Source organism: Triticum aestivum, chromosome 2A (genome assembly GCF_018294505.1).
Source record: "Triticum aestivum cultivar Chinese Spring chromosome 2A, IWGSC CS RefSeq v2.1, whole genome shotgun sequence".
Taxonomy (NCBI): domain Eukaryota; kingdom Viridiplantae; phylum Streptophyta; class Magnoliopsida; order Poales; family Poaceae; genus Triticum; species Triticum aestivum.
The window spans coordinates 409596010-409620404 of NC_057797.1; the positions used below are offsets into that span (position 1 = coordinate 409596010).

At 46.8% G+C, this 24395-nt stretch overlaps 1 protein-coding gene and 2 long non-coding RNA genes across 5 annotated transcripts; all 3 read left to right on the forward strand.

Moving 5' to 3' along the window:
• The first annotated feature begins 10866 nt into the window (after positions 1-10866).
• LOC123185335 (probable LRR receptor-like serine/threonine-protein kinase At1g63430) lies at positions 10867-11607 on the forward strand. Its single transcript, XM_044597236.1, has 4 exons — positions 10867-10985; positions 11109-11240; positions 11330-11487; positions 11578-11607. Exons 1-4 carry the CDS (start codon positions 10937-10939, stop codon positions 11596-11598), a joined length of 360 nt encoding a protein of 119 aa, XP_044453171.1. The 5' UTR covers positions 10867-10936; the 3' UTR covers positions 11599-11607.
• Positions 11608-13259: 1652 nt separating this feature from the next.
• LOC123185336 (uncharacterized) lies at positions 13260-15937 on the forward strand. Of its 3 annotated transcripts, XR_006493349.1 has the most exons (3): positions 13260-14671; positions 15266-15527; positions 15619-15937. It is a non-coding gene; the product is annotated as an uncharacterized lncRNA (long non-coding RNA). The 3 variants fall into 3 exon arrangements; XR_006493348.1 differs by having other exon boundaries at positions 13260-15527; positions 15616-15937; XR_006493347.1 differs by having other exon boundaries at positions 13260-15527.
• Positions 15938-18139: 2202 nt separating this feature from the next.
• LOC123188829 (uncharacterized) lies at positions 18140-20406 on the forward strand. The gene is made up of 2 exons (XR_006495241.1): positions 18140-18770; positions 20030-20406. It is a non-coding gene; the product is annotated as an uncharacterized lncRNA (long non-coding RNA).
• The last annotated feature ends 3989 nt before the right edge of the window (positions 20407-24395 follow it).

Sequence of the window (24395 nt, forward strand, 5' to 3'; positions counted from 1 at the left end):
AGGTCCCGGCCCTCGAGCGAGCTCAGCCGCCACTGGTATGACAGGTCACGATGCCGTGGGTCAAGGCCAGGGGGTGAGGGCTGGAGAGCCAGTAAGAGCCCATGAGTCGTGATGCTCAGGCGCCCCCCTTTTAACGTGCAAGCGGGCTGTGCCGAAGAGAAGGAGAAGAAGTCTCGCGATGCCACCAACGTTATTCCTAGAGCGGGTCCTGCATACCAACCACGAGGGGAAACAAGGTCTGTTGTCTCGGTTGTCAGCTAACCATCGGTCGCTCCGAGGGAGTGATTGGGGCACTGAGGGCCTGGTGAGGTGGCGCCTTGCGGGGCTGCCGCGGCCAGAGCTCAGCCACTCAGATTTTTCGGCATTGCAGGGACAGACCCATGTGCAAGTGTCGTGCCAGAGCGAGCGGTGCCAAAGGTAGGCGTCAATCGAGCAAGCGATTAAGTATAGCATGTTAAGCATGAAGGAGCAAATTCATTTAGATCGATGCATAGAAGTAAACGCCACTGGGTCTGGCCCGAGCAGCCTGGGGATAATGCAGCCCGAGGGGCGCCCCAACAAAGTAGATGAAAAACATAAGCAAAATGGATACATGCCGCAGGGACGGACCCACGCGACCTGGGAATGATGCGGCCCTGCGGGCGCTCCCAGCTGAAGATAAAACTTGAAAAGATGTCACCTAATACCATTGCAGAGCGAGTGTCGGAGTAGCTGTCGACACGTAGTGAAGCAGCCAACCCTCACGAGCCCTGGGGCCCTAAGCCTCGGGAGGCTCTAAGGGTCCGGGCGGCTCCTCAAGGCCCGTCTCCATCTCCTCCAGGAACGCGCGGTGCCTGGCCACCTGAGCTTCCAGGATGCTCCTCATCAGGCGCTGGTGGGCAGCAGCCGCGTTCGGTAGGCCGAAGGGCATGCGAACGTAGCTGTGAGGTGGACCCTCACAGCACCCCACGCGCGAAGGCCGGAGGCGCTCCTGAGACGCGGCTCGGTTGAGCCCCGGTATGTCGATGCAGACACGCAGCCCACCATCCTCGCCGGGATGTGGTGCTACAGCAGGTAGGCGGCGATTGCCACGCATGACTCTGGACTCCTGTAGCTCCTGAATGTTCCTCGCGATGAACTCCTGGGGGTTTTGCCTTCCTTGCCTTATACCTTCCTGAGGGAAACGTGCCTTGAAGCACGCCTCCAAGTGGTGCCCGAGCGCCTCCCTCATGACCTTGGCGAGCTCGGTAGCCCTCCAGGAGAGAGACCTCGAGCCCTGCCCAAGGAGGGCCTGGGCGCGCCTTCCTATGCGACAGAGGGTGGCGCCCCTTGGACGGGCACGGATCCTGACGCTGCGCCTCCGGAGGGGCCTGCCTGGCGAGCGCTTGGGCCAGGTGAAGCCTTCTTCTTCTTCGGGGCCGCCTCGGGGAGCCTCCCACTCCTGTGATCTGGGTCTTCAATTGCCGCAGCCTGGAAGGCACGCTCAAGAGAACACATTGCATCCCTTGCCTCGCAAGGCACTATGATGATTCCACTGCTTCCTGGCATCTTGAGGACATTGTAGCCATGGTGAGTCACTGCCATGAACTTGGCCAGAGCTGGGTACCCGAGGATGGCATTGTATGGCAGGCGGATGTGAGCGACGTCGAAGTCAATGAGTTCGGTGCGGTAATTGTTGCGCTGCCCAAAGGTGACGAGAAGACGAACTTGCCCTATCAAAACAGTTGAACATCAGTGACTCCTGAGAAAGGCTTGGTTGGCTGAAACTGATCATATGGAACTTGGAGATTGTTGAACGTCTTGACGGACAAGACGTTGAGCTCAGCCCCGCCGCGATGAGGGTCCTAGTGACTTGCACATTGCTGATGACTGGGGAACAAAGCATCAAAAGGACTCCGGCCGTTGCTGCACACTTGAACTAATCCGCTGAGCTGAACGTGATAGCGCACAGAGACCACTTGAGTGGGCGCGTGGCCTCAAGCTTGGGGAGGACCGCATTCACCTCACGAGCAAACTGCTTGAACATGCGCTGAGAGGCTAGGGCCTGAGCGCCGCCCAGGATGCAGGCAATTGCGTGCGGCTCCTGGAAGCCCCCAGCCCCCTCGTCCTGGTGATGGTCTTCATTCCTCCTTGGCAGTGGTGGCAGAGGAGGGAGGCCTGCGTTGCCTTGAGGGCAGTCCTCGTGAGGCTGATCCCTCCAACCTCCCTCGCGAGGCTGGTCCTGCCAGCGGTCCTCGCGAGGCCGGTCACGCCACCCTTGGCGAGGGCCACAGTCTTCCCATCGTCCTCCACCTCTTCCTCCTCCTCAGCCATAGCCCCGGTCGCTGCTCTCGGGGCGTCGGCCGACACGTCCATCTCGCACGGCCCTGAGCTCCTGACATTCATTGGTGTTGTGGGTGTGGAGGTCGTGGTATACACAGTACCGGCTGCCCTTAGATGACTCAGGTTGATCCCTGTCTTGCTTGGTGTCTGGCTCTGCTACGAGCACAGCAGCCCCCTTGCGCTTCATATCCTTGACCTTGGGCTTCTCCTCTTCTAGGTCGGCAGCCGGGAGCTCGAGGAGGGAGAGGCGCCCTTCCTCATCCCCTGGCACACTTGGTCGCCAGGTTGAACAGCTCCAGCGATGTGCATAGGTCTTCATGGATTGCTAGCTCCTCCTTCATCTTGATGTCGCGCACGCCGTCGGAGAAGGGTGAAATGATAGCCTCCTTAGTCACCTTGGGAATCTTGAGGCGGGCGTTGTTGAAGCACTGGATGTACTTCTGCAGGGTCTCTCCCGGCTGTTGCTTGATGCGGTGCAGGTTGCTCATAGCCGGGGGCCGGTTGCGAGTACCTTGGAAGTTGGCGATGAAGCGGGTGCGCATCTTGTCCCAGGAGGAGATCGTGCCTAGGGCCAGGTTCAAGAGCCAGGTGCGGGCACCGTCCTTGAGTGCCATGGGAAACCAATTCGTCATGACCTTCTCGTCCCCGTTGGCGGCCTCGATGCCTAGCTCGTAGAGCTGGAGGAACTCCGCGGGGTCCGCAGTGCCGTCGTAGCGCGGAGGCAGGTCTGGCTTGAACTTGCCGGGCCACGCGACGCTACGCAGCTCGGAGATGAAAGCGCGGCAGCCTGCAGTGGCCACCGGAGCTCTCTGCTGAGGTGGGGCTTGCTCCTGGGGATTCCCGCGCGCTGCTGCCTGGAGCAACGCTGGGTCTTGACGTGGCGGTGCAGGGATGCGGTCATGGCGCACTGGTGCTGGGAGCACGCGAGCACCTTCTTGGGGGCGAGGGATCTCTTGGCAGCTCCTTTCTTGCCGTGCAGGCGCCGGACGCGGCGGGTCTCGACCTGGGGCCGCGCGCCTTAGAGCCAGGCCGCCTTCTTGGGGAGGAGGTGGTGGAGGCATCTCCTGCTCTTCGCCTCCTACGTAGGATGGAGGGCGAGGCAGCGAGAGGGACGGCATGGGAGAGCCCCCTGCGGCGTTGACGAGCTCGGTGATGCGGGCGAGCCAGTCCTCGTAGAGGTTGTCGACGGGGCGGTAGTGCAGGAGCTCACGCGCCAGGAGCAGCGCGGCATGCGCGTCCGTGGGGGCGCGACGGGCGTGGGACGACGAACTGGCTGGAGTCAGCGACGGGGTGGCGGTGCGGCCATCACGCTGCACCGAAGGATGCAGGGACGAGGCCTGCTGCTCGTTCCCCGCCGGGCAGGTGGCGGCGTTGGCCGCAGGCGACGGAGAACGACGGGGGCGTCCGCCGACGGGCCCCGTCTGGGCGATGCGGGTGGCGAGAGCAGCCCGACGCTCGGCGCGGGCTCGGCAAGCGTCAGCCATGGTCACGGCGGAAGATCAGACACGACCAGCGGAAGAAAGATTCCGGCGCACCCCTACCTGGCGCGCCAAATGTCGGATTTTGGGTTCCGGCAGGCCCTTGAGGTTCTAACACTGGGGTGCGCACGAAGATCTCTCCCCTACCAGCTCGCGTTTTGAAGTCTCGCAAAGATCTAAGCAAGAAAGATGAACACACAAGGGACATGAGATTTATACTGGTTCAGGCCACCATTGTGGTGTAATACCCTACTCCAGTGTGTGGTGTGGTGGATTGCCTCAGGGGCTGATAGTGAACAATACAAAGGGAGAACATCCTCGTGAGGGGCTGTTCTTGAACTTCTTGGGTGAGTTCACTCGCTTCTCTCTCTTTCTGGTTGATCTCCAGATCCCTCTACCCTATGGGTGGCTAGTCCTATTTATCGGCGGAGGCCCTGGGCCTCTTCCCAAATAATGAGCGGGAAGGGCGCCAACAATTGGCCATTTTGAAGGGGAACATCTAGTACACTTATCCTGACTAAAGATGGTCTTCGGGTGCCGAAGGTCCTGACGGTGACGCCGCCCTAGGCTCCACGATGACCTCCATCCTGCCATTCTACTGGTCTTGGTCTTGTTGCACCGAAACGGTAAACTTTGCCTGATGCCTTGGCCTGTGCTTGTCCCCTTTGCACCGAAAGGGAAATAAGGACACTGCGCAGGCCGGCGCCCGCCTGGCCTCCGATCGTCATGGCTTGCGTCACGGGCCCCTCGGGAGGTGCCTCGCATTGATCTCTCCACCTCCTCGCGAGCCTGCCTGAGGAGGCTGCTCTTGAGGAAGCTCCCTGTCGTCCACCCCGCGAGGCTTGGCCCCTCGCGAGGGTCTTGAGGTTGAGTTGATGGAGCTGGGCTGCATTGGGCCCCCACTTGAGCCACGCCGCAGGCCGCAGGCAGGCAAGTCTGGGGACCCCCATTCCTAGAACGCCGACACATGGCAATATGGGAGGCATGATAAACAAGTGGTAGGTAGCAAGACATAGCGATAGAACGAACAACTAGCAAGCAAAGATAGAAGTGATATCGAGGGTAATGGTCATCTTGCCTGAGATCCCGCAAGGAAGAAGAATGAGTCCATGAAGAAGTCAAACAGACTTAGTCGAACGAATCCTCACAACTCTAGAACAAAACCGAAGCTAACGAGAGAAGCAAACCGGAAAGAAGAAAACAACATGGTAAACACACAAGCATAAACATGGCATGATGCACAAACAAGTATGGTGCATGTCCAATTTAATGCAGCATGGCATGGCAAAGTGCACAACCAATACTACAAATTAAGTGGAGCTCAATATGCAACGAGTTGCATATTGACGAAACACCACATCAATTATTTAGTTCTCTCTCGTTTATGTACCCAACAATATTAAATGTTATTAAACATGGCAAGGGGTGAAGCATATGAAAACTACCTACCTAGGCAAGCTTAAATGAGGCCGGAACAACAAACAACAATTCCGGTAAATCCCCACATGTCATTTAGAAATTTAATGCAAACAACAATTTTAAACATTTAAATGTTGTTGTCATGATGTGGATGACATATGCAAGTTTTATGCCATTTTATGAAAATGTTGACATGAAGATGATAAGGAGCATTTGGTCACCATGGCGGAAATAATTGGTTGCCACGGCGACGAAAACGGAAACGATGACATGGCAACATTCCGGTTCCGGTAACTCGTTGAGAGACCGGTGCAAACGAAGTGGACGTGAGCGTGTCAAGCAAAGATGTGGGTGACCCCGATTACCGGGTCCCCACGTGTCAATGGTAAGACCAACGAGGCATGTCCACAAAACAATTCGGACACGATTCAAACAAGAGCATCTCATACAACATGCATTTGTTCTCACAAGGTCGTCTCGGCGGTTATACCTTCGAAGCGTGCATCGGGACGGTTCAGGTTCGATGGGATGTAGGGGAAGTAGACGTTCGCGCGGCGGTAGTGGAAGTAGTGGTACACGTTCGTTTTAGAGAGGTACTTGACGCATCCGAGGTTTTCGGAGGCGACGATAGTGGAACTTGGCGAATCCGAGTTCTTCGGAGGTTATCATCGAACTTGGTCGAATATGCGGCGTGGGTAGTCGTTCACTCAACGGCCTTCAGCGATGGTAGTTGTACACAGTCGTAGTCATACACTCTTCGTAGATGTTCGGGGTCGTCACCGTTCGTAGTTGAGGTAGTTGAACTTGACGAAACCCTCGGCGATAGTAGTGGTGCATGTTATGTAGATGTTCGGGCGGCGGTAGTGGTACATGGATCATAGATGTTCGGGTCATCGTTAGAGGTACTTGATGCATCACCGGGTGTAGTCGTACATGAGGGTCTTGACGAATCCGAAGAGGTACTTGACGGGTCCGGTCTTGGCAATCCGGGTTTTCGTAGTGTCATGGTACTTGACGCTTGGGATTGATTCCAGGGTAGCACGAGTCCACGACTCCACGGCAACACAACGTAGGTGCAAAGAGGCAACTACTTGGCGCAGTTCTGGTGGTCGAACAAGGCAGGGGCAGCTCGGTCACGCGCGTTGCGGGCGGCAGAGGACGAAGCAGAGGAGCAGCAGCGCGAGGGAAGGCAGCGACGCAGGCGAGCAGGAGTCCCAGCGGCAGAGCTCCATGGGAGGCGTAGCCATGCGTGGCTGCTGGAGCTCCTCGAGCAGAGAAGAAGCTGGCGGTGGCTGGGCATCGGGGACCTCGAGGCCATGGGGATGGCCTACAACAGAAGGAGGCGCGGGCGGCAGGATGACGGGGAGGCGCACGGGGCGGACACGTCCGGAGATGGCCGTTGCGACGACGAGGCGAGGCAGGCGAAGGCCGGCGAGACTCTAGGCGGAGGCGGAGGTCGACGGAGCGGCGAGGGGCTTGACCGGAGCGGCGACCTTGTGGATGGAGGGAGGAGGTCAGGCGCTGTGAAGGAGAGCGGGAGATCGAGCGAGGGGAAGAAGGAGCGTGGGGGATCGGGCACGAGGAGAGGGATGGGGGATCGAGCGTGGGGCTCTCCTGGCGGCGCTAGGAGGAACGAAGGGGAGAGAGGGGATCGGGCAGAGGGTGTGGGCTAGGGTTGTAGGAGGGTTAGGTGGGCCTTAGGGGATGTTGGGCCTAGGGAGGCCGCGGGGAAGGGGCCGGCTTGGCAGCTGCTATCTCTCTCTCTCTCTCTCTCTCCTTCTTATTCTTCTTCTTATTTTCTTTAGCAAAAAATAATTAAAGAGAAGAAAAAGAAAGAGGGAGTTACGGAACGAATTTGCGCATGCGGATTATTTTCCCAGACTCACAAAAATGCGAGGAATTTGACAAAAATAGCCTGAGGATTTTTTTAGAGGAAGTAAAATCCACACCTGTTGGATTTAACTCAGACAATTTGAATTTCGATACCCATTCAAATGAACTCCAAATGGGTTGAAATTATAGGCGGGGTGACCCTACATACCAGATGTGATTTATGGGCAGATTTTGAACATTTATGGAGAAGTAAAATCGCAACTCAATTTTACTAAAAGGTTGAGAAGGAAGGATAGGAAGTTGAGTCAGATAAAACAAGAGTTGAAGAATAATGCAAATGTGTTATGGGTGATTCCAAGTTAATGGAATATGTTGATATATCTCCCTAATAATATTGGGAGACTTTTATATGTTGTAAAGAGAAATCACCATGTGCATTTCCCTCGATTTAAATGGATCGAAGATCCATGCAATTTATTTAGTTGAGTTGTAAAAAGGGTTGCATGATGACATGATGCAATGCAAATGATGCTAAGATAAATGCAACGAACAAAACAAATCACACGACGAATATCAGAATCCATGGAAGGCATATGGAGCGCCGATCCCAGGGTGTCACATCCATATACTGCATGTGCTGTCGAAAGGGCTGAGGATTGCCCTTCGATCTGGGAGCATCCAACGGTGCAGACGTGCGATCCGTGGGGTTTGGGTTCTGGCCAATCAGAACGCACGACTCAGATCGCGTGCGCAGCAGGGGGAGGGGGCATCGACAACGATTAGGTAGGCACACGGCTTTCGAGAGTGAACTGTGTGCTATTTGAGAACATTTCGTGAGAAGAATCTCGGTTTTTAAATCCCCATAAATCCAAACCTCACCCGAAAATCGTGAAACTTGGCATGGTGTCACGACATGGCACATATATGTCGAGGATTTTTTTGTCCATTTTGGCGCAAGTTTTATCACAAGCCTCTTACAAATCGGAGCTTCTCTCAAAGAAGCCTCGTGGTTCCGATAGGGAAACGTGTCCTCTTTGTGGGTGAAACGATAATCACTGCCTCTTTTCGCCTTGTATTTTCTTCTACGGGCAACATGGAACGACTGGATATCTGTGCTAAAATTTAAATTACCTAATAATAATAAAGAGAACTGGGTTTCTGTCGTCCGTCGTCGGCATTTTTGCAGAAAACCCCCTCCGTTTTTGAGTATTCAACCCGCAGTCCCTTTTTAAGTTGCTATCTCAGAAAACGTTTCGTTATTACAAAAAGAACCCTGCCATTTTGAGAATTCAACCCGCGGTCCCCCTGGAAAGAAAAAAAACTAGCCACACGAACGATCCATGAACCCCAATCTCATCCACCTCCAGCGCCGCCACGCCCTGCAACGCCGCCGCGCGCCGCCGGACTCCGCCGGAACTCGACCCGCCGTCGCGCCGCTGCTCAAGCCCAGCTTCTGGATCGGGTCAACGCGGTGGCTCGAGCGGCTGGGGGCGGCGCGGTGGCTCGAGCGAAGGCGGCGGCTGGAGATTGCAAGGGCCGGATTCATGCGCGGCAGGGGCTGGGGAGGCATATCCGGAGGCGGGCGGCGAGGCGGGGGTCGCCGGTGACGACGACGAAGGCCAGATCGTGGATTCCCGGGCGAAAGGAGACAGGGAGGTGAGGGGAAGGAGAAGGAAGAAAGGAGGGACGGTGCGGCGACCTAGGCAGGAGCTCGCCGGAGCCGGGCGACGACGGACGACCGCGGGAGACAGGGGGATCCGACGCCGTTGCTACTGCCTCCCTGGTATTCCTCCTCTCACATCTCCCGCCTTGACGTCATCTATTGCGCCGCCCAGGCCTCGACTCCACATCACCGGCATCTCCAACTCAGTACTCCTGCCACTGCACCCAGCGGCTCGTCGCCATGACCGGATCCGGCAAGGTTCCTCCAATACCCACCCTCTCCCTCATGCCACACATGCTATTTTACTTGGAAAAGCCATTGCTCACGTTTTGGATTTTGGCACTGCTCTGTTGTCGTGCTTCGCTTCAGTTCTTTGTTGGAGGAACTTAAATTGTTTTGTTTCGATTCTTCTTCGATCTTAGCTCTCAGGTCTCAACATATGCATTACAATATGTTTGTTGTCTGTAGGGATGGAGTGAAGAAATTGGATTGGGGTCATGGAATAAATCATATGAGGATGCAACTCATGTTCTTGTAGGCAGTCATTCAGATTTCTTAACTCTATAGCAAAATCAGCTGCCACAGTTCTGTGCTGCCGGCCATAGAAACCTTTCATGTATCCCCTCTTGTCGCTTCTCTGCAGCGGCATCTCAGTGCCATGGTGGCGGCGCTCCTGCCCCAACGACCGTAACTGCTCCTCACGATCTGTTGTGTCTCGGCAGTCCCAGCCACTCCTCCCTAGCAAACTTGTGCTCTTCCTTTGGCTTGCCTTCCAGAGGATCTGCACCGCTTCAGTTATAATCAGCAGGGGCCTGACGTCCAACCTCGGCCTTCATGTTGGTTATTGTAGCCTTTATGTATACCTCTGTCAGATCGCTCACTATTTTGATAGGAATCCGCTGCCCGGTGATGGTTTGTTCCTTCCTGACGGATTGTCGCACACGTTTACATGATTCGGGTGCGCACATAGGCAAGCAAGGCCGCCGTGGTTCAGGCATCTGTTAGTTATCGAAAAAATCTAACCACCGCAGGAGAGGAGGAGCTGCAGATTCATAGTGTACGTGATGTCCCTACCAGATTGCTACAACATTCATGCAGGTACGCTTCTTGCAGCTTGTTCAGATTTATTTAATGTCCAATGCTATATTATGTGCATCTCTTATTTTGCTACGTTGTTCTTTGATGAAGTTGTACTTATTTTGCATTGTAGTTCAGGCAATGTTTAGATAAAATATGTCCCTAGATTACATAGTATGCATGCCCTCTGTTACTTGCTGAATGTCTCTTGGGTAACTAAAAATGTTCAGAATAAGCTAAATTTTAGAAATTCTTCATGGATTATGATTGGCAGTTATATGCCACCAGATTTCAAGACTGCTGCTTGAACAGTTTGTTATCCATGAAGATTAGAAGTGTTAGACGGACTAAATTTGCTATCATTTGCGACCATTTTTCCCTAAGGCCATCAGATCCACTGACACACTTTGCTACCCTAAGGGAGTCATGTTACAGTTTTTGTGGTCAATCACCCACCAGTCACCACAAATGCAAATGGTTAGTTTATTACAATACAGATTTACTGCTGTTTATTTGTATATGAGATTTTCTCAGTTTCACTTCTCACATGATATTTACAGCTTAATCAATTCTCAATCGACCTGCTTTGGTTGTACTTTTTTATTTGCTTTGTTCAGATTTATTTGATGTCCAATGCTATATTATGTGCATCTCTGAAGAATAATATGGAAACTGATTGTGGTTAGTATGTCCTGCAAGATTGCTTTAAAAATGCCTCAATGCAGCCTTCTGATTCATATATATGATGCATTTAGTTCCTTCTCCATTTATTATACACTGTACTGTTTTGACATGCCCAATTATCAAGTACAATCATTTTAAGATATATTACTATACCCCCCCCTTCTAAAAAGGTATATTGCTATAATGTAGTAGGGCGCTCATTTGATTCACTAAACAAACTTTAGACAATTGGTTGAGCTTCGGCATATCTGCACCTATGTTAGAATCGGATCAAACTCCTACGTTTACTAATACAAATTTTGCCCAAACAAATTGATTATTTTGTCTAACATATATTGTTGCTAATGCGTTCATGCTTTCCTCAGATTCTGATATGCTGAAAAGTTTGCCAAAGTTGAGTCGCCAGGAACTTAAAGTAGCGCGTGAGGATTTTAGCACCATAATTGGCTCAACTCCGGAGATTGTAGTCTACAAAGGAACAATGAAGGATGGACCTGAGGTTTTTGTCATATCATTATGTGCCTTTGAAGGTCATTGGACTAGCGAGCATGAGCTCTTTTACCAAAACAATGTAGTTCGTTTGTCTAAAATTGTGACTCAGAAACACCTTTTAACTCAAATAATAAATAAATAAAATGGGATGAACATTGTAGGTTATGATCTGGCAAGGTTGAGTCATGAGAACATAGCAAAGTTTCTGGGCTATTGCAGAGAGAGTGACCCATTCTCGAGGATGTTACTCTTTGAGTACGCATCAAATGGGACCCTGTACGAGCACCTACACCGTAAGTCTATCTCTTCAATTTCGTTACGACAGAAATATTTTGCATATTCTGTGCATTGTAATTTGATCTCATTTGTTTTCTTCCTTTAGATGGAGAAGAGGCCCAATTCTCTTTGCTCAAACGAATGAAAATAGCCATCAGCATCGCCCAAGGTTTAAGGTATCTGCACACCGAGTCGCAGCCGCCTTTCGCTATATCAGAGCTGAACTCCAATTCAGTATACGTTATAGAAGATTCTACCCCCAAGGTACTTGCATGGCTTTTCTGTACAAACTGAACTTTGAAATCCACTTCAGACAATTGTTCATGACTTGACAGAAATCATTCTTATGAGCAGGCTGACGACGTCGTCTACTGAAGCCCCACCGGCGACGCGACGGGAGAGCTCCGGCCTGTACGTGGGTGTGGGAAGACAGATCCGCATCGCCAGCCTACACAAGGCCATGTCAACGCCTCGACGCAGGGTTCATCATCCGTCTTCGTCGGGTAAGCAAAGCGATCCACCTTTCCTCTTTCTCATCAGATCCATTTTATTGTGATATTGCATTTAAGTCAACCAATTTTTATGATTCTTTCGGTGTTAAAGAAAATGGATTTTTACCTGAATAAATTTCGTGTATAGATATGTAGAGGATGAACTCAACAAGCGGATCTTTCAAGGTTAATTAGCTTTGCACATTTTATTAAATAGATGCAGTGGCATAGCACCTTCAATATCATGCTTGCACTCACATGTTTTCCAACAGCACCATGAATGCTGCCCAGAATTGCCATGCCTTCCGCTTTCGCTATAAGTTCCTATGCTGCTCCCTGCCCCCTCCTCCTGTCACGTGTGTTGTTTCCCTTGTCATCAGTGAGCTCTAGAAAACACAACTGCAAGGTACAGAATAGTTGCCACTTAGTTAGCATTTTAGTTAATAGTGTAGACATGTTAGTAACACTATAATGTTGGACAATAAATGAATTCGACAACATCCGAACGAACTTATCTTGCTTCCAAGAATAGTAAAATCATCTTTAATAATTTCCCTGATTTTGCTTATATTCATGTTTCTTAACATGTTTAGAATGTTGTTTTCTCCAAAATGCAGCGTTTACCTTCCATTTGGAGCATAGGATGCATTTTTCATCATTTGCTGATTGAAAAAACCATTTTTCTGATAAAACGCAATCCATCAGTTAAGACTTAATTAATTGCCTTCTAGACACACCTTCAAATATATAAAAGTTCTCTGATAAGGTAGTCGTGCGAAGACTGTATTTTTGGTTTACATTGTTAATGTTTTCAGTGACCACAAATTTGACTTTCTTTTTTGCTTCTTTTCAGCTTTCAGGTTCTAAATGAGAAGGTAAGGATGTACTTGAGCTGCATGAGAAGACCCAGTTCCATTATCTCAGAAGCCAGAAGTTTCCCATTTAATATCTTTGGTTCTAAAATTTGTTTAAGAAAATGGCCATTTTGCTATTAGCACCACGATTATGTGTCAATTGTAGATTCTTAATTGTTTAGAATTATTTTATATGTTTGATTCCTTCGGTTCATATTTATTCAACAACAAAATATTTTCAAGATTGGTCCGTTTGAGGATCAAACTTCGAACATGTGAATTGATGTGGCATCAAGCTAAGTCCGTTGATACATTGCTATCCTTTTTTGCTTTGCACAATTAATCTTGTCACTAGAGATGTATGTAAATCCTCTAGCTTTGCTTATTTTATCTTTTTATTTCAGCTTATAGAATATCGTGCCATGCGTTCACAAATTACATGGTCGTGTGGGTGAATTGTTTCTCCCGTTGCAACGCACGGGCATTGTTTCCTAGTTTAAACTTATATCTACCCTACTAATAAACCACGCACGGCTTCTGGTCGTACATCGCTGGTGTTTTTTCTAAAAACCCCCTCTATTTCTTTGAAATCAACCCGCAGTCCCTGTTTAAGTGGCACTCTAGAAAAACGATTCATTTTTACATAAAACCCCCTGTTATTTGGACTATTCAACGTGCGCCAAAGCAGTTTTGTAAAGAAAAAAATAAAACACAACCACGCACAGAGCACAGGGGCTCGCCTACTCTCCCTCTCGCCCATGAAGTCATCGCCGCCGCCGCCGCCGCCCATGCCGGCTGCTTCTGGCGCCTCCGGCGCAGCGCGGCACGCCCCAAGCTGCCCACGGTCGGCGCCTCCCTCCCCTCCATCCAGACTCTCTGCTCCCGGCCTCTACAGCCCGCTCGCAACCACACACCCATGGCTAGGGTTTCGGGCATGGCTTCGCCGGCGCGTCTCAGGTGGTCCCAGGTTCGTCCTTCCTTCCTTCTTGGCCGAGATCGCCTTCTCTTCAAATCCTCTGCTGGAGATGCAGTTGGGGCACGCCATGGGAGTTCCCCATCCACCACGGTCACCGCCGTCAAGGGATTCTTCAAGGAGATGTCAAGGACGCCATGGACATGCAGCTCCTCAAGGTTTTATCCCTCCTTTCCTCTGATATCAAGTTCTAACAGTACATTAATCCAAGCAACTGTTTTCAGATCAATTAAGGAATCAATCTCATGATGGTTGATGCTTGATGCAGCGGAGGATTGGGCCTCGCATTATTTTTTCCAGAATTGGGTGTGGGTACTCTGAGTGAGCTAAATCTGTGCATCAAAATTGTAGTCTGTAGCTTTATGTGTTACGTCTTAAGATTGAACTTGAAGATTGCTTTTGGGAGTAGTTTTAGTTGGTAGATGTTTCAGGCTCCAAATACGCACACATTATGTGCTTAGTGTGTGGCATAAACATGATCAGTTTTATGCTTAGAAACCAAATCACTGTCCACCCATTTTATTTCTTCATGAGTATTTTGTGTTGAAATCAGATCACCGTTCACCTGTTCTCGTACTGTTGTCTTTTACTTATTTTGCCGGTTCTCAATAAAATGCTCAGTTCAGGATGTGATTTTCAGTTTTAGGGATTTGATACTTTTGGCACTGAGCAAAAAAAAAATTCCTCTGAGCGTGTACCTTCAAATGCAAAGTTCTGACAATGATTTCGCATGCAACCACACCGCCGTCGGTCGCTCTGCCTACCGAGTGCCACCCCGCCGCCTCCCCCACTCCCCCCACCTGGGACCTCACCGCCCGCTCTATCTAATATATTTTCCAGTTTTCTTGCAGTCGCCAATACAAATGTCCGCTTGAGTGTCAAAAAGCAGCAGTCATAATGAAAAAAGAGTATGGGTTCGTTGCTACATTGTAGTAGTTATGTACATCTCAAATTTTCAGCCCAGGATTTTTATTTTTACTAATGTGAGTATTTCTTAGTCACTCTTCATCTTCCAGCTTTGACTGAAAATAACTCTCCTGAAAACTGTTGGCAATACTCACAATGTGGTCTACAAAGAAACATTTGATGATCTTGCTTGATAACGTACCGGCGGGCAGAAAATATATCATGTTAGTACCATTCGTAAGCAAACATGTACCTTATTTCTGCTTAAATGTTCTCTGTTTCTTATTTCATAAGTGTTTTGCATTCCCTATAGAAGCTGACCGGCCAAATTTATGTTTACTACACTAGCATAGTCTCTCAAGTACTGCACTCCTGCAGGCCACCCAACCCATATTTAAAATCGGGTACTTTTAGTTCTGACTGCAGTCATATAGATATTCATGTATAAAATTGTTTGCCTTTTGTTCTGGTTAAATCCAGTGATGGTGCTCTAGGTGATCATGCTTCTTAGCCGCTATTAGTGGGCGAAGGCGCAACGTGTACAAGTATATCTTTCCACATAGAAAATAATTCATCTACACAAGCCTTCAGAACAGGGTAGATTTCCTAGAAGGCGACACCCAATAGGTCATTTTTGTACCCAGGTTTCCTTGCAAGCTTAGAATTATCAAATTCTACTACAGTTTATATTTGATGCATGAAATTGACCTCTTAGCAATCACCGGTTCAACAATCTTTTTATTATATGCAACCATCACAGGTCCTGATTTTTTTAATTAAATATTCCTAATGTTGAACATTTTTTGTTACGAATTCAGTTCATTATTCAGGATCGCAAGAGTCCAATTCTTATGTGGTTCAGGAAGCACCAATTATAATACGAGTTAGACGGCTATACAACTCAACTTATCTACTGAAACAAGATGCTTAGCGGATCAACAAGATGCTTACAGATATAGAACAACAGGAGGGTGAAGTGTGGGTATAACATGGCAAATGATAGACCCGGTGAAGAAGGAATGACAGTTGTGCGGAGGGTTAAGGGGTGTGGTTACAACGTGAACATAAGAGAAAGACCCGGTAAAGAAGGATTGAACGTTGTGTGGGCTTTCCATGTATGAATACTACTGGCAGTGTTACAGTGTGCTGATATGTGCTTTGTAAATAGCAGGCCAAGTGGTCCATTAGAAAAGGGCTGGATAGATTATCAAACAATGAGGGAAACGAGGAAGAGCTCGGGATGACGGCGTAATGATTAGCTGTCTTCAAGTAGAAGATCCGGACAACCATAAGGGCGTGCGATTTTTTTTCCGATGCAATGCATGGGCGCCACGACCGACCTCAACCTTCGGATTTTACAGTACTGTAGTATTCATAGAAGTCTACTTTTTTGTTGTATTCGTAGTAAATTATAGTTAATTGATGACTAACCTGATGAAGGATTTACTGTCCTATAGCTTCTATAATTTACCGCACTATAATTTTTTTGATTGTTTGAATGTACAGTGACCTTATGTTTGAATTTACACTACCCTGTTTGAAGTTTTACAATCCTATAACTTCTGTAATTTATAGTAGTAGCTTAAAGGTTGTGATTTTTGTATTTCACAGTGATAGATTTTACACTATACTGTTACCTGAATTTACAGTGCTACATTTTTTACTAGAAGAACTATTTGAAGGAGATTGTGAGAGTACTGACTTACAGTTTGTCTTCTTGGTGTGACTGTAGTTTCCTGATTGTGTAGCTATTCTGTCCCCTTCTTCCTCCATCCTCTTTCTTGTTCTTATCTGATCATAAAGCACACATTGTTACTGGTTGTTTCTCCTTATTTTTACTGAAGTTCCAGTATCTTTGTTGTGATCTGGTTGTTACTGTCTGGAATTTTAGTAAAATGAACACTGTAAAATTCATCAAAGCTGAATGTGTGATACACTTTAAAAGTTACTCTTTATTCGTAGTGAGATGACTGTAAATTTCAACTGAAGCCACTGTTTTTAAAGCTTCATGACGATGAAATGTTTAGTATGTGATTAGTTCATCTTGTGTTGATCATTGTACAGCAGGTTGATGATGACTTTACGGCAGCCTAATTATAAATTTATACTATGTTTGTGTTCAGGAGTTTCTTCCACAAGTATCAACTTCAGATCCTTGAGAATGCCATGTGAATTTCAGGTTTTCTTCCAATAGTATTGTGAAGAAAAAAAAACTGTCAATAACCTGGAGAAGGTCGTGAGAGTACTGACCTGGCAGTGTTGCTTTCTGGGCCCTTTCATTGCTTGCTCATGGATCATAGAGCGCATAGGTCATACATACACGTGCCATGTTTGTAGTGCCTGAAAATTGGTTGAATGCCCCATTATTTTCAGTCAAGATTTTTTTTTCAGTTGGTGTCAGATTTTTACTGGTTGGTATATTTGATTGAAGGCCAATTCAATTTCAGTCGATTGTAATATAGACACTCCCTTTTTTTTAAAACCAAAGTGTTCTCTATGGGGAAGCCTATACGGCGCTACCGCGCGCACTACCCCTCGTGCGCTGGGCGTTCTCAAGTGCAAGCCCATTTTTTGTTTTTTATTCCTATTTTCTTTTTCTTTCTTTTTTCCTTTCATTTTATTTTCTGTTTTCCTTTTTTCTTTCTTCTTTTCTCATCTTTACTTTTTCACTTCTTTGTGAAATTTCTTTTCAAATTCACGAAGATTTTTTTGTTCATCGAATTTCAAAAAATGTTCATCGATGTAAAAAAAAGGGTTCATCGAATTCAATTTTTTCATCGGATTTAAAAAATGTTCATTAAAATTTGTTCACCGACCTAAAAAAATATTCATTAAATTAAAATTGTGTTCATCATTTTCGAAAAAAGTTCAACAAATTCATTTTTTACCAAATTAAAAGTTGTTATTCAAGTTTAAAAACGTTCATCATTATTAAAGAATGCTTATAAATTTTTCCAAAAAATAAAAAAGTTATTCATGAAAATAAAAATTGTTCATATTTTTTGAAATCATGGACGTTTTCTGAATTCAAGAACTGTTTTTGAGAAGTCAAAACGAACAATGTTTTTTTCCAATAGAACCTTTTTGTAATCACAAATTATTTTAACATAAAATAAAACAAAAAGCAGAAAATAAAAATGAAAAGTACAACAAACTTATATATCTAAAAATACCCAACACAGTAAAAATCGTTTTATAATAAGCACACAGTTATATATTTTCGTACTTTTTAAAAACTCGTCAAAATTCCAAATGTTGTTACATTTAAAAAATGCATTTAGAAATGTTGAGAAAAATGTTATTCTTTTAATAAATAATTTCGTTTTATTAAAAAAATCATGTTTTACGAAAAGAAAAGAAAAAGATTTAGAGACTATTGCATGAGTTATTCTTCAGTCAGGCGAAGAATGTCGAGGTGGCTTCTTAACGCCCAATATTCAGCCGAGAAACAATAATCACGTTTATTAGAACTGAATATAAGAAATGGTGCGTAATGATAAAGAACAAAACAAATTGTACCTAATGACACATCAGTAGATTTTGCAAGATTCCATGCCCGTTGCAACGCACGGGCATTTTATACTAGTAAATAATAAAGCACGGATTGGGTCTCCGGGTTCACCGTCACAATACGCTTTCATCCTATAAATTTTACGCTTTCAGTTTCGGAAAAACCCATATTCAAGGTGGTACTAATTTTTTGCCAAAAACGGTTCGTTAAAAACAAGAACGTTAAGAAAAACGCCATCGTTGCATTGGGCCTATTTCGGCCTGCCCTTGTTCAGCTCGGCCCCGTCGTCGCTCTCTTCCATCTCGATCCACCCTTCCAAAAATATCTCTCGATCCAATCGTCCTCTCCACTCTCCGCTCGCCGCCGCCGTGCTGCTGCACGTTCTCACCCTGCCGCCGCCGCCCTGCCCTGGCGCACAGCACGCGTGCTTGATCGCACCGATGTTGGCCGCTCCGCTCGCCACTGCGTTGTAGCCCTTGCTTACTGCACGCACCACCAAGCAGCCATCACGGCTGGGATCTGATGGCTGGCAGGCGAGGCACCGGAGGCGGACAGCCTAGGCCTCAGGAGTGCGGAGGCGAGGTCGGGTGGTGGCTCGGCGAACTACAGCAAGGGGCGTCAAGGTGCAGGCTTGGCCGGAGGAGGTGGGCCCAGATATTCGGGGGGACAAGGAGGATGAGAGGGAACCTCCTGCAGTGGACGACGAAGAAGGGGAGTAGTACCCCTCCTCAGCGGACCAAGATGACCTACCATGCCGGAGGCGAAGTGTTCAGCGGCAGCGGATTTGAAGGTGGCGGCAGTAGCAGATCGGCGTGAGCATCCTGCTCTCTCTCTCTCTCTCATCCTGCTCTCTCTCATCCTGCTCTCTCTCTCTCTCTCTCTCTCTCTCTCTCCGCATTGGTATTTGTTTTGTGGCGTGGGAGCTTCAACACGGCCATGCGTACGAATCTCAATCGATAGGCAGCAGCATACGGCCAGCCGACGGCATCACAGTAGCTCGGCTCTGTTACAATGAGAGGATGAGAAGGGAAGGAATTATGCAGTACGCACGCCGCCGTATACTACCAGAAAAACTCAAAGAACATGTCCAATTAACCTTGGATGCCGGAGTGTCCATCAGGGGCGGGAAGTTTGCGAGGTGCTGAAGCACAGCGCAAGGGAACCATCTCCATGGCCAACTCCGGCACCAAAGCGATACACTTTTTTTGGCTGGTTGTTGGTGATTTCTCCCATGTCTCTCTTGTTTTCTTGTTCTGTACAAAATTTAGTTCTATAATATCATCATTCAGTTACCTGAATTTTATCTACCTGCAAGAACATGATATGAGTTGCTATTCCCTATTCTCTAAGGTAATGCATTAATTTTCTGCTTAGTTAGGAAGAGGAGGAGTACGGTGGGCTCGACCTGCTGGTGGTGGACGTCGGGATTGACGAGATGCACAGTTCCTATGGTGGCTGCCGGGCTAATAGGATTTGTAGGAGGAGGAGGACGGGTGGGAGAGACCTGCTGCTAGAGGACGAGGGTCGATGAGATGCATGATTCCTATGCTTCTCTTGAGACAGCCATGATGGGAACACGATTCATATGCTTTAGTTATCTATTTCAACTGATCCATGGTTATAGTTGTACACTGTATGGGCTAACTTCTTCAAATTCGGCTTTTTTTTCCTGAAGTGACGAGAGATCTTAGTTATATAGGAGTAAATGCGCCTTTTGGCGAGTACAATTTAAAGCTTTATTCTTTGCTGATCATATAGACTATTTAATACAACAACTTGCTGTCTTCTAAAAGCAATATAAGCCCATTATTCTTCGCAGAAAAAAGAGAGCAGACTGCAAGTTGTATAGCCATGTATATCAGTATTCTGTATGTAATTGCTATATTAACAAAGTGTTCATCACATTAGGTTGTCATTACATTTCAGATGTTCTTTTTACATTAATTTTGTTTCAATTTTAAGGTAGGTATTCGTATTTGTTATGATTATTATTTATTTCCTTCTTTACCAGCTTACTGTTGGATTGTTGGTTGTATAGCCCATGATTTCCATCTTTCTTGGTTCCCTGTAGGAGTTGATTGAAAGGCTTCTAATATGTGATATTCACTCACAATTTGCATGAAGGAATGCCCACATCGGCTATATATCAAGAGGATCTGGGTAATTCATGTTATCTTTAATTTCATTGATACTTCAGTAATAGTATGGAATAGTACTATGCAATCCAATTCTTTCTCCAGGAGCCAATAGCCCAGTTCTTACATTTTCTGTTTTTATAGATGTCCTACTATCAGTTCTATTGTGAAATGCTTCGGTCTATGATTTTTGTTGCGGATTGTTGTTTGCAGGCAATATCTGAAAACCTGAAATTATTGAACATGCAGGCATGAGTTCTGTTTACATATTTTTAAGAAATTTGGAACATGTACTCTTAATATTATATTATAATTTCTGCGATCGCAATTAAGGTATACACCCACCACACGCACAAGACACACCACAAGTCACCGCCTTGACCGATGTATCAATAGACATGTATTGAACGATGAAGACCCGGGATGAATCTGCCTCTTGAAATTATCTGATCTTGCACAACGGCCATGTATCTAATCGGATAAACCATGTCAATAGTGCACATTTTATGCCTATTGATATTTATTAGTTTCCCGGTGTGCGGCTTTTTTAGATGCATTGCAATGAAGTAGAGAATCATGCTGTGGCAGTGACAGTTGATGATTTCGGACGGAATTTGCTACTTGAAAGTGTGACATCCATGTGTACTATTGTTTCCAATCCTCTATTTTTTCTTCCTTGCAAGTTACTAATATTTTCCCCAACTTTTTTATTTTGAAAATTATTTAATACCCTAGGAATTTATTTACAAAAAATAAGAATGCTAGGATACGTTGCTTATAATTCGGTGATTACGTTATTGTTCCTTTTGTTTGTGGTTTGACAAACCGTTACAGAATGATTTCTACATCATACATTGTGGCACTCGAAAAGATCACTCACATTTCCTGTTAATTTAATGATTTAAGAGATGTTTGACTACTGTTATGTCAAGTTGTATGTTTTGCATCACTTAAAGAAGGCACTGATATATATGTGTGCCAGATAAATTGTTGCACAAGAAGAATAAATGCATGAGGATTTGAAACACATACATATATGCCTCGTAGCAATGCACAGGCTTTTTACTAGTTTAAACTTATTCAGGGTTCGTTTGGCCTTTTTATACACTAATTGAGTTTCCTAGGCATTTAATGTCCATAATTCAAATCAGAATTACAAATACATGCTCTAGTTCACCAAAATGGCTAGAAAATTATACATGTGTCCTTGGGTGCATGTTTAGGTCCCATGCCAGGAATGGGAATGAATTAAAACCGTACCGATGTCCTGGCTCGTCCTCAGACATTTGGAAATTTCAGTTTTTAAATCCCCATAAATCCAAAACTCACCAGAAAGTCATGAAAGTTGGCATGGTGTCACGTCATGGCACATATATGTCGTGTGGTAAAAACATTGTCCAATTTGGGCCAAGCTTTATTACAAATCTCTTACAAATCGGAGCTTCTCTCAGAGAAGCCGCGTGGTTCCAATAGGGAAACATGTTCCCCTTGTGGCCGAAACGTAATCACTACCTCTTTTCGCCTTGTATTTCCTTTTACAGGCAACATGGAACGACAGGGTATCCGTGCTGAAGTTTAAACTTATTCAGGGTTTGTTTGGCCTTTTTATACACTAATTGAGTTTCCTAGGCATTTAATGTCTATAATTCAAATCTGAACAACAACAAATACATGCTCCAGTTCACCAAAATGGCTAGAAAAATTATACATGTATCCTTGGGTGCATGTTTAGGTCCCATGCCAGGAATGGGAATGAATTACAACTGTACCGGTGTCCTGGCTCGTTCTCAGACATTTGGAATGTCGGTTTTTAAATCCCCATAAATCCAAAACTCACTAGAAAGTCATCAAAGGTGGCATGGTGTCACGTCATAGCACATATATGTCGTGGTAAAAACATTGTCCAATTTGGGCCCAGCTTTATTACAAACCTCTTACAAATCGGAGCATGTCACAAGAACCCTCGTGGTTTTGATAGGGAAACGTGTCCCCTTGTGGGCGAAACGATAATCGCTCCCTCTTCTAGCCTTGTATTTTCTTCTACACGCAACACAAAACAATGGGAGATTCGCACTGAACTTTGAAATTATTCAGGGTCCGTTTGACCTTTTTCATTCATTAATTAAGTTTTCTAGGCATTTAATGTCCATAGATCAAATCTGAACTGCAAATACATGCTCAATTGCACAAAATGGCTAGAAAAACGTACATGTGTCCTTGGGGTTCATGTTTAGGTCCCATGAAACGAATGGGAATGAATTCAACCGTCTCGGCGTCCTGGCTTGGCCACCAACATTGCGAATCTCGATTTTTAAATCTTCGTAAATCGAAAACTCACTAGGAGATCATGAAACTTGGCATGGTGTCACTACATCGCACATATATGTCATGGTAAAATAATTGTCCAATTTAGGCCAAGCTATATTACAAGCCTCTTACAAACCGAAACTTCTCGCAGCCCTCGTGGTTCCGGTAGGGATACATGCCCCTCTTGTGGGCGAAACGATAATCGCTGCCTCTTCTCGCCTTGAACTTTGTTTTCTACAGGCAATATAGAATAACAGGAGTGTCGTGCTGAAATTTGAAACTGTTCAGGGTTCGTTTGGCCATTGTATATATTAATTAAGTTTTCTAGGCATTTAATGTAGTCCGTAATTCAAATTTGAACTACAAGCACATGCTCCAGTGAAGCAAAATGGGTGGGAAATTGTACATGTGTCATTGGGTGCATGTTTAGTCTCATTTAAGAAATGAGATTGAATTACAAACTTATTGTCGTCCTGAAACATTGAGAATCTCGGTTTTTAATTCCCAGTAAATCAAAAACTCACCCAAGAAACATGAAACTTAGCATGGTTTCATGACATGGCACATATATATGCCGTGGTAAAAAAATCGTCCAGTTTGAGGCAAGGCGCACACATTAATAGCCAACGAAGTCCTTTTGAAACAAATAGCTGACACGTTAATATCGAGGCAAGGCGCACACATTAATAGCCAACGAAGTCCTTTTGAAACAAATAGCTGACACGTTAATATCGCAAACGGTTTTATTATATGAACAGTGTGTTCTCGTAACCATTTAAGTGCAGACACTACCTCTACCAAAATTTAACCATACTGGGTGGTGTGCATGCAGCTGTTTGATTAGACGGGATGACCGCGAGAAGTCCGTCCTGCAGGCTCGACGGGACGCATGCATCCTGTCCACCTTGGAGGCTCGACGGGACACATGCGAGCAGCAAGGCCGCCCATGCTCACCTGGAAGCGAGTTCCTTGACCTCCATCCACCAGCCGCCCGCCTCGCTCACAACTTCTCCATCGATGATGGTCGAGCCCTTGTTTAAACGCGGTTAATTAAAGCACCTGAACGGAGGGTGCTTGCTTGTGATCCCATGTAAGCATTTGCTTTGTTCGTGTTTTGAACTCGCTTTCCGACCTAATTTTAATTGCCACATAGGGCAACGGATAATACGACAACAAATTTACAATGGCGCGGATAATAATTGTCTTACATATTCTGGATAATTTAAAATGCCACATGCGGCAAAGCCCGGAAGACACGGGGGCAAGAGAAGAAGGAAATCGCAGACAACGATCTGGGTCGCTACTGTCTCTACTCATTGATGGATTGCCGGGCGACGACATCCTCCAACTCCTTCAATTCCTCATGACTTTGCGTGAAAGCAGCCACGGATTCCTCCACCTCCTGCTCGCGCTCGATCCGGAGCTTCCTCAATTCACCCATCAGTTCCTCAATGACCGCTGTCAGCGTCATCCCCGAGGCACTGCTCTACTCATGCAGCATCTTCCAGCCGGTGGCCTCCTCCTCCTTCTCGGCGAGTGCCTTGAGGAGCTTCGCATTGTCACCCATGAGTTGCTCGACGAGGCTGGTCGCCTTGTCAACCGAGGCATCGCTGATCTTGAGAAGCTTCATCAAGCCGTCGACCAGCTCTTGCTGCTTAATGAGGCTAGCGAGAATGTCGTCGTCGCTAACCAAGGACTTCAGCAATGCCAGCTCGTCGCGATCGCCGATGCGGCGAGTGCACTTGTGAGAGCCGATGCGTGCCCGTGAGAGCTCGTTCGAGGGCTCCGCGGCGCCAGGACATCTCTGCTGAGGCTGCCGCTTCGCGGCGGGACCTCTCTAGAGCTTCCGCAGCCTTGGTCTTTGCTTCTTGGTTATATGTCCACTCGAAACTCCTCCTACCGGTCATGGAGGAATGAGTTGACAAGAAAGACCAGTTTTGTGGGTGATGAGGAGAGGAACTGTGAAGTAATTTTCAAGTGGGTAGTTTTTATAGC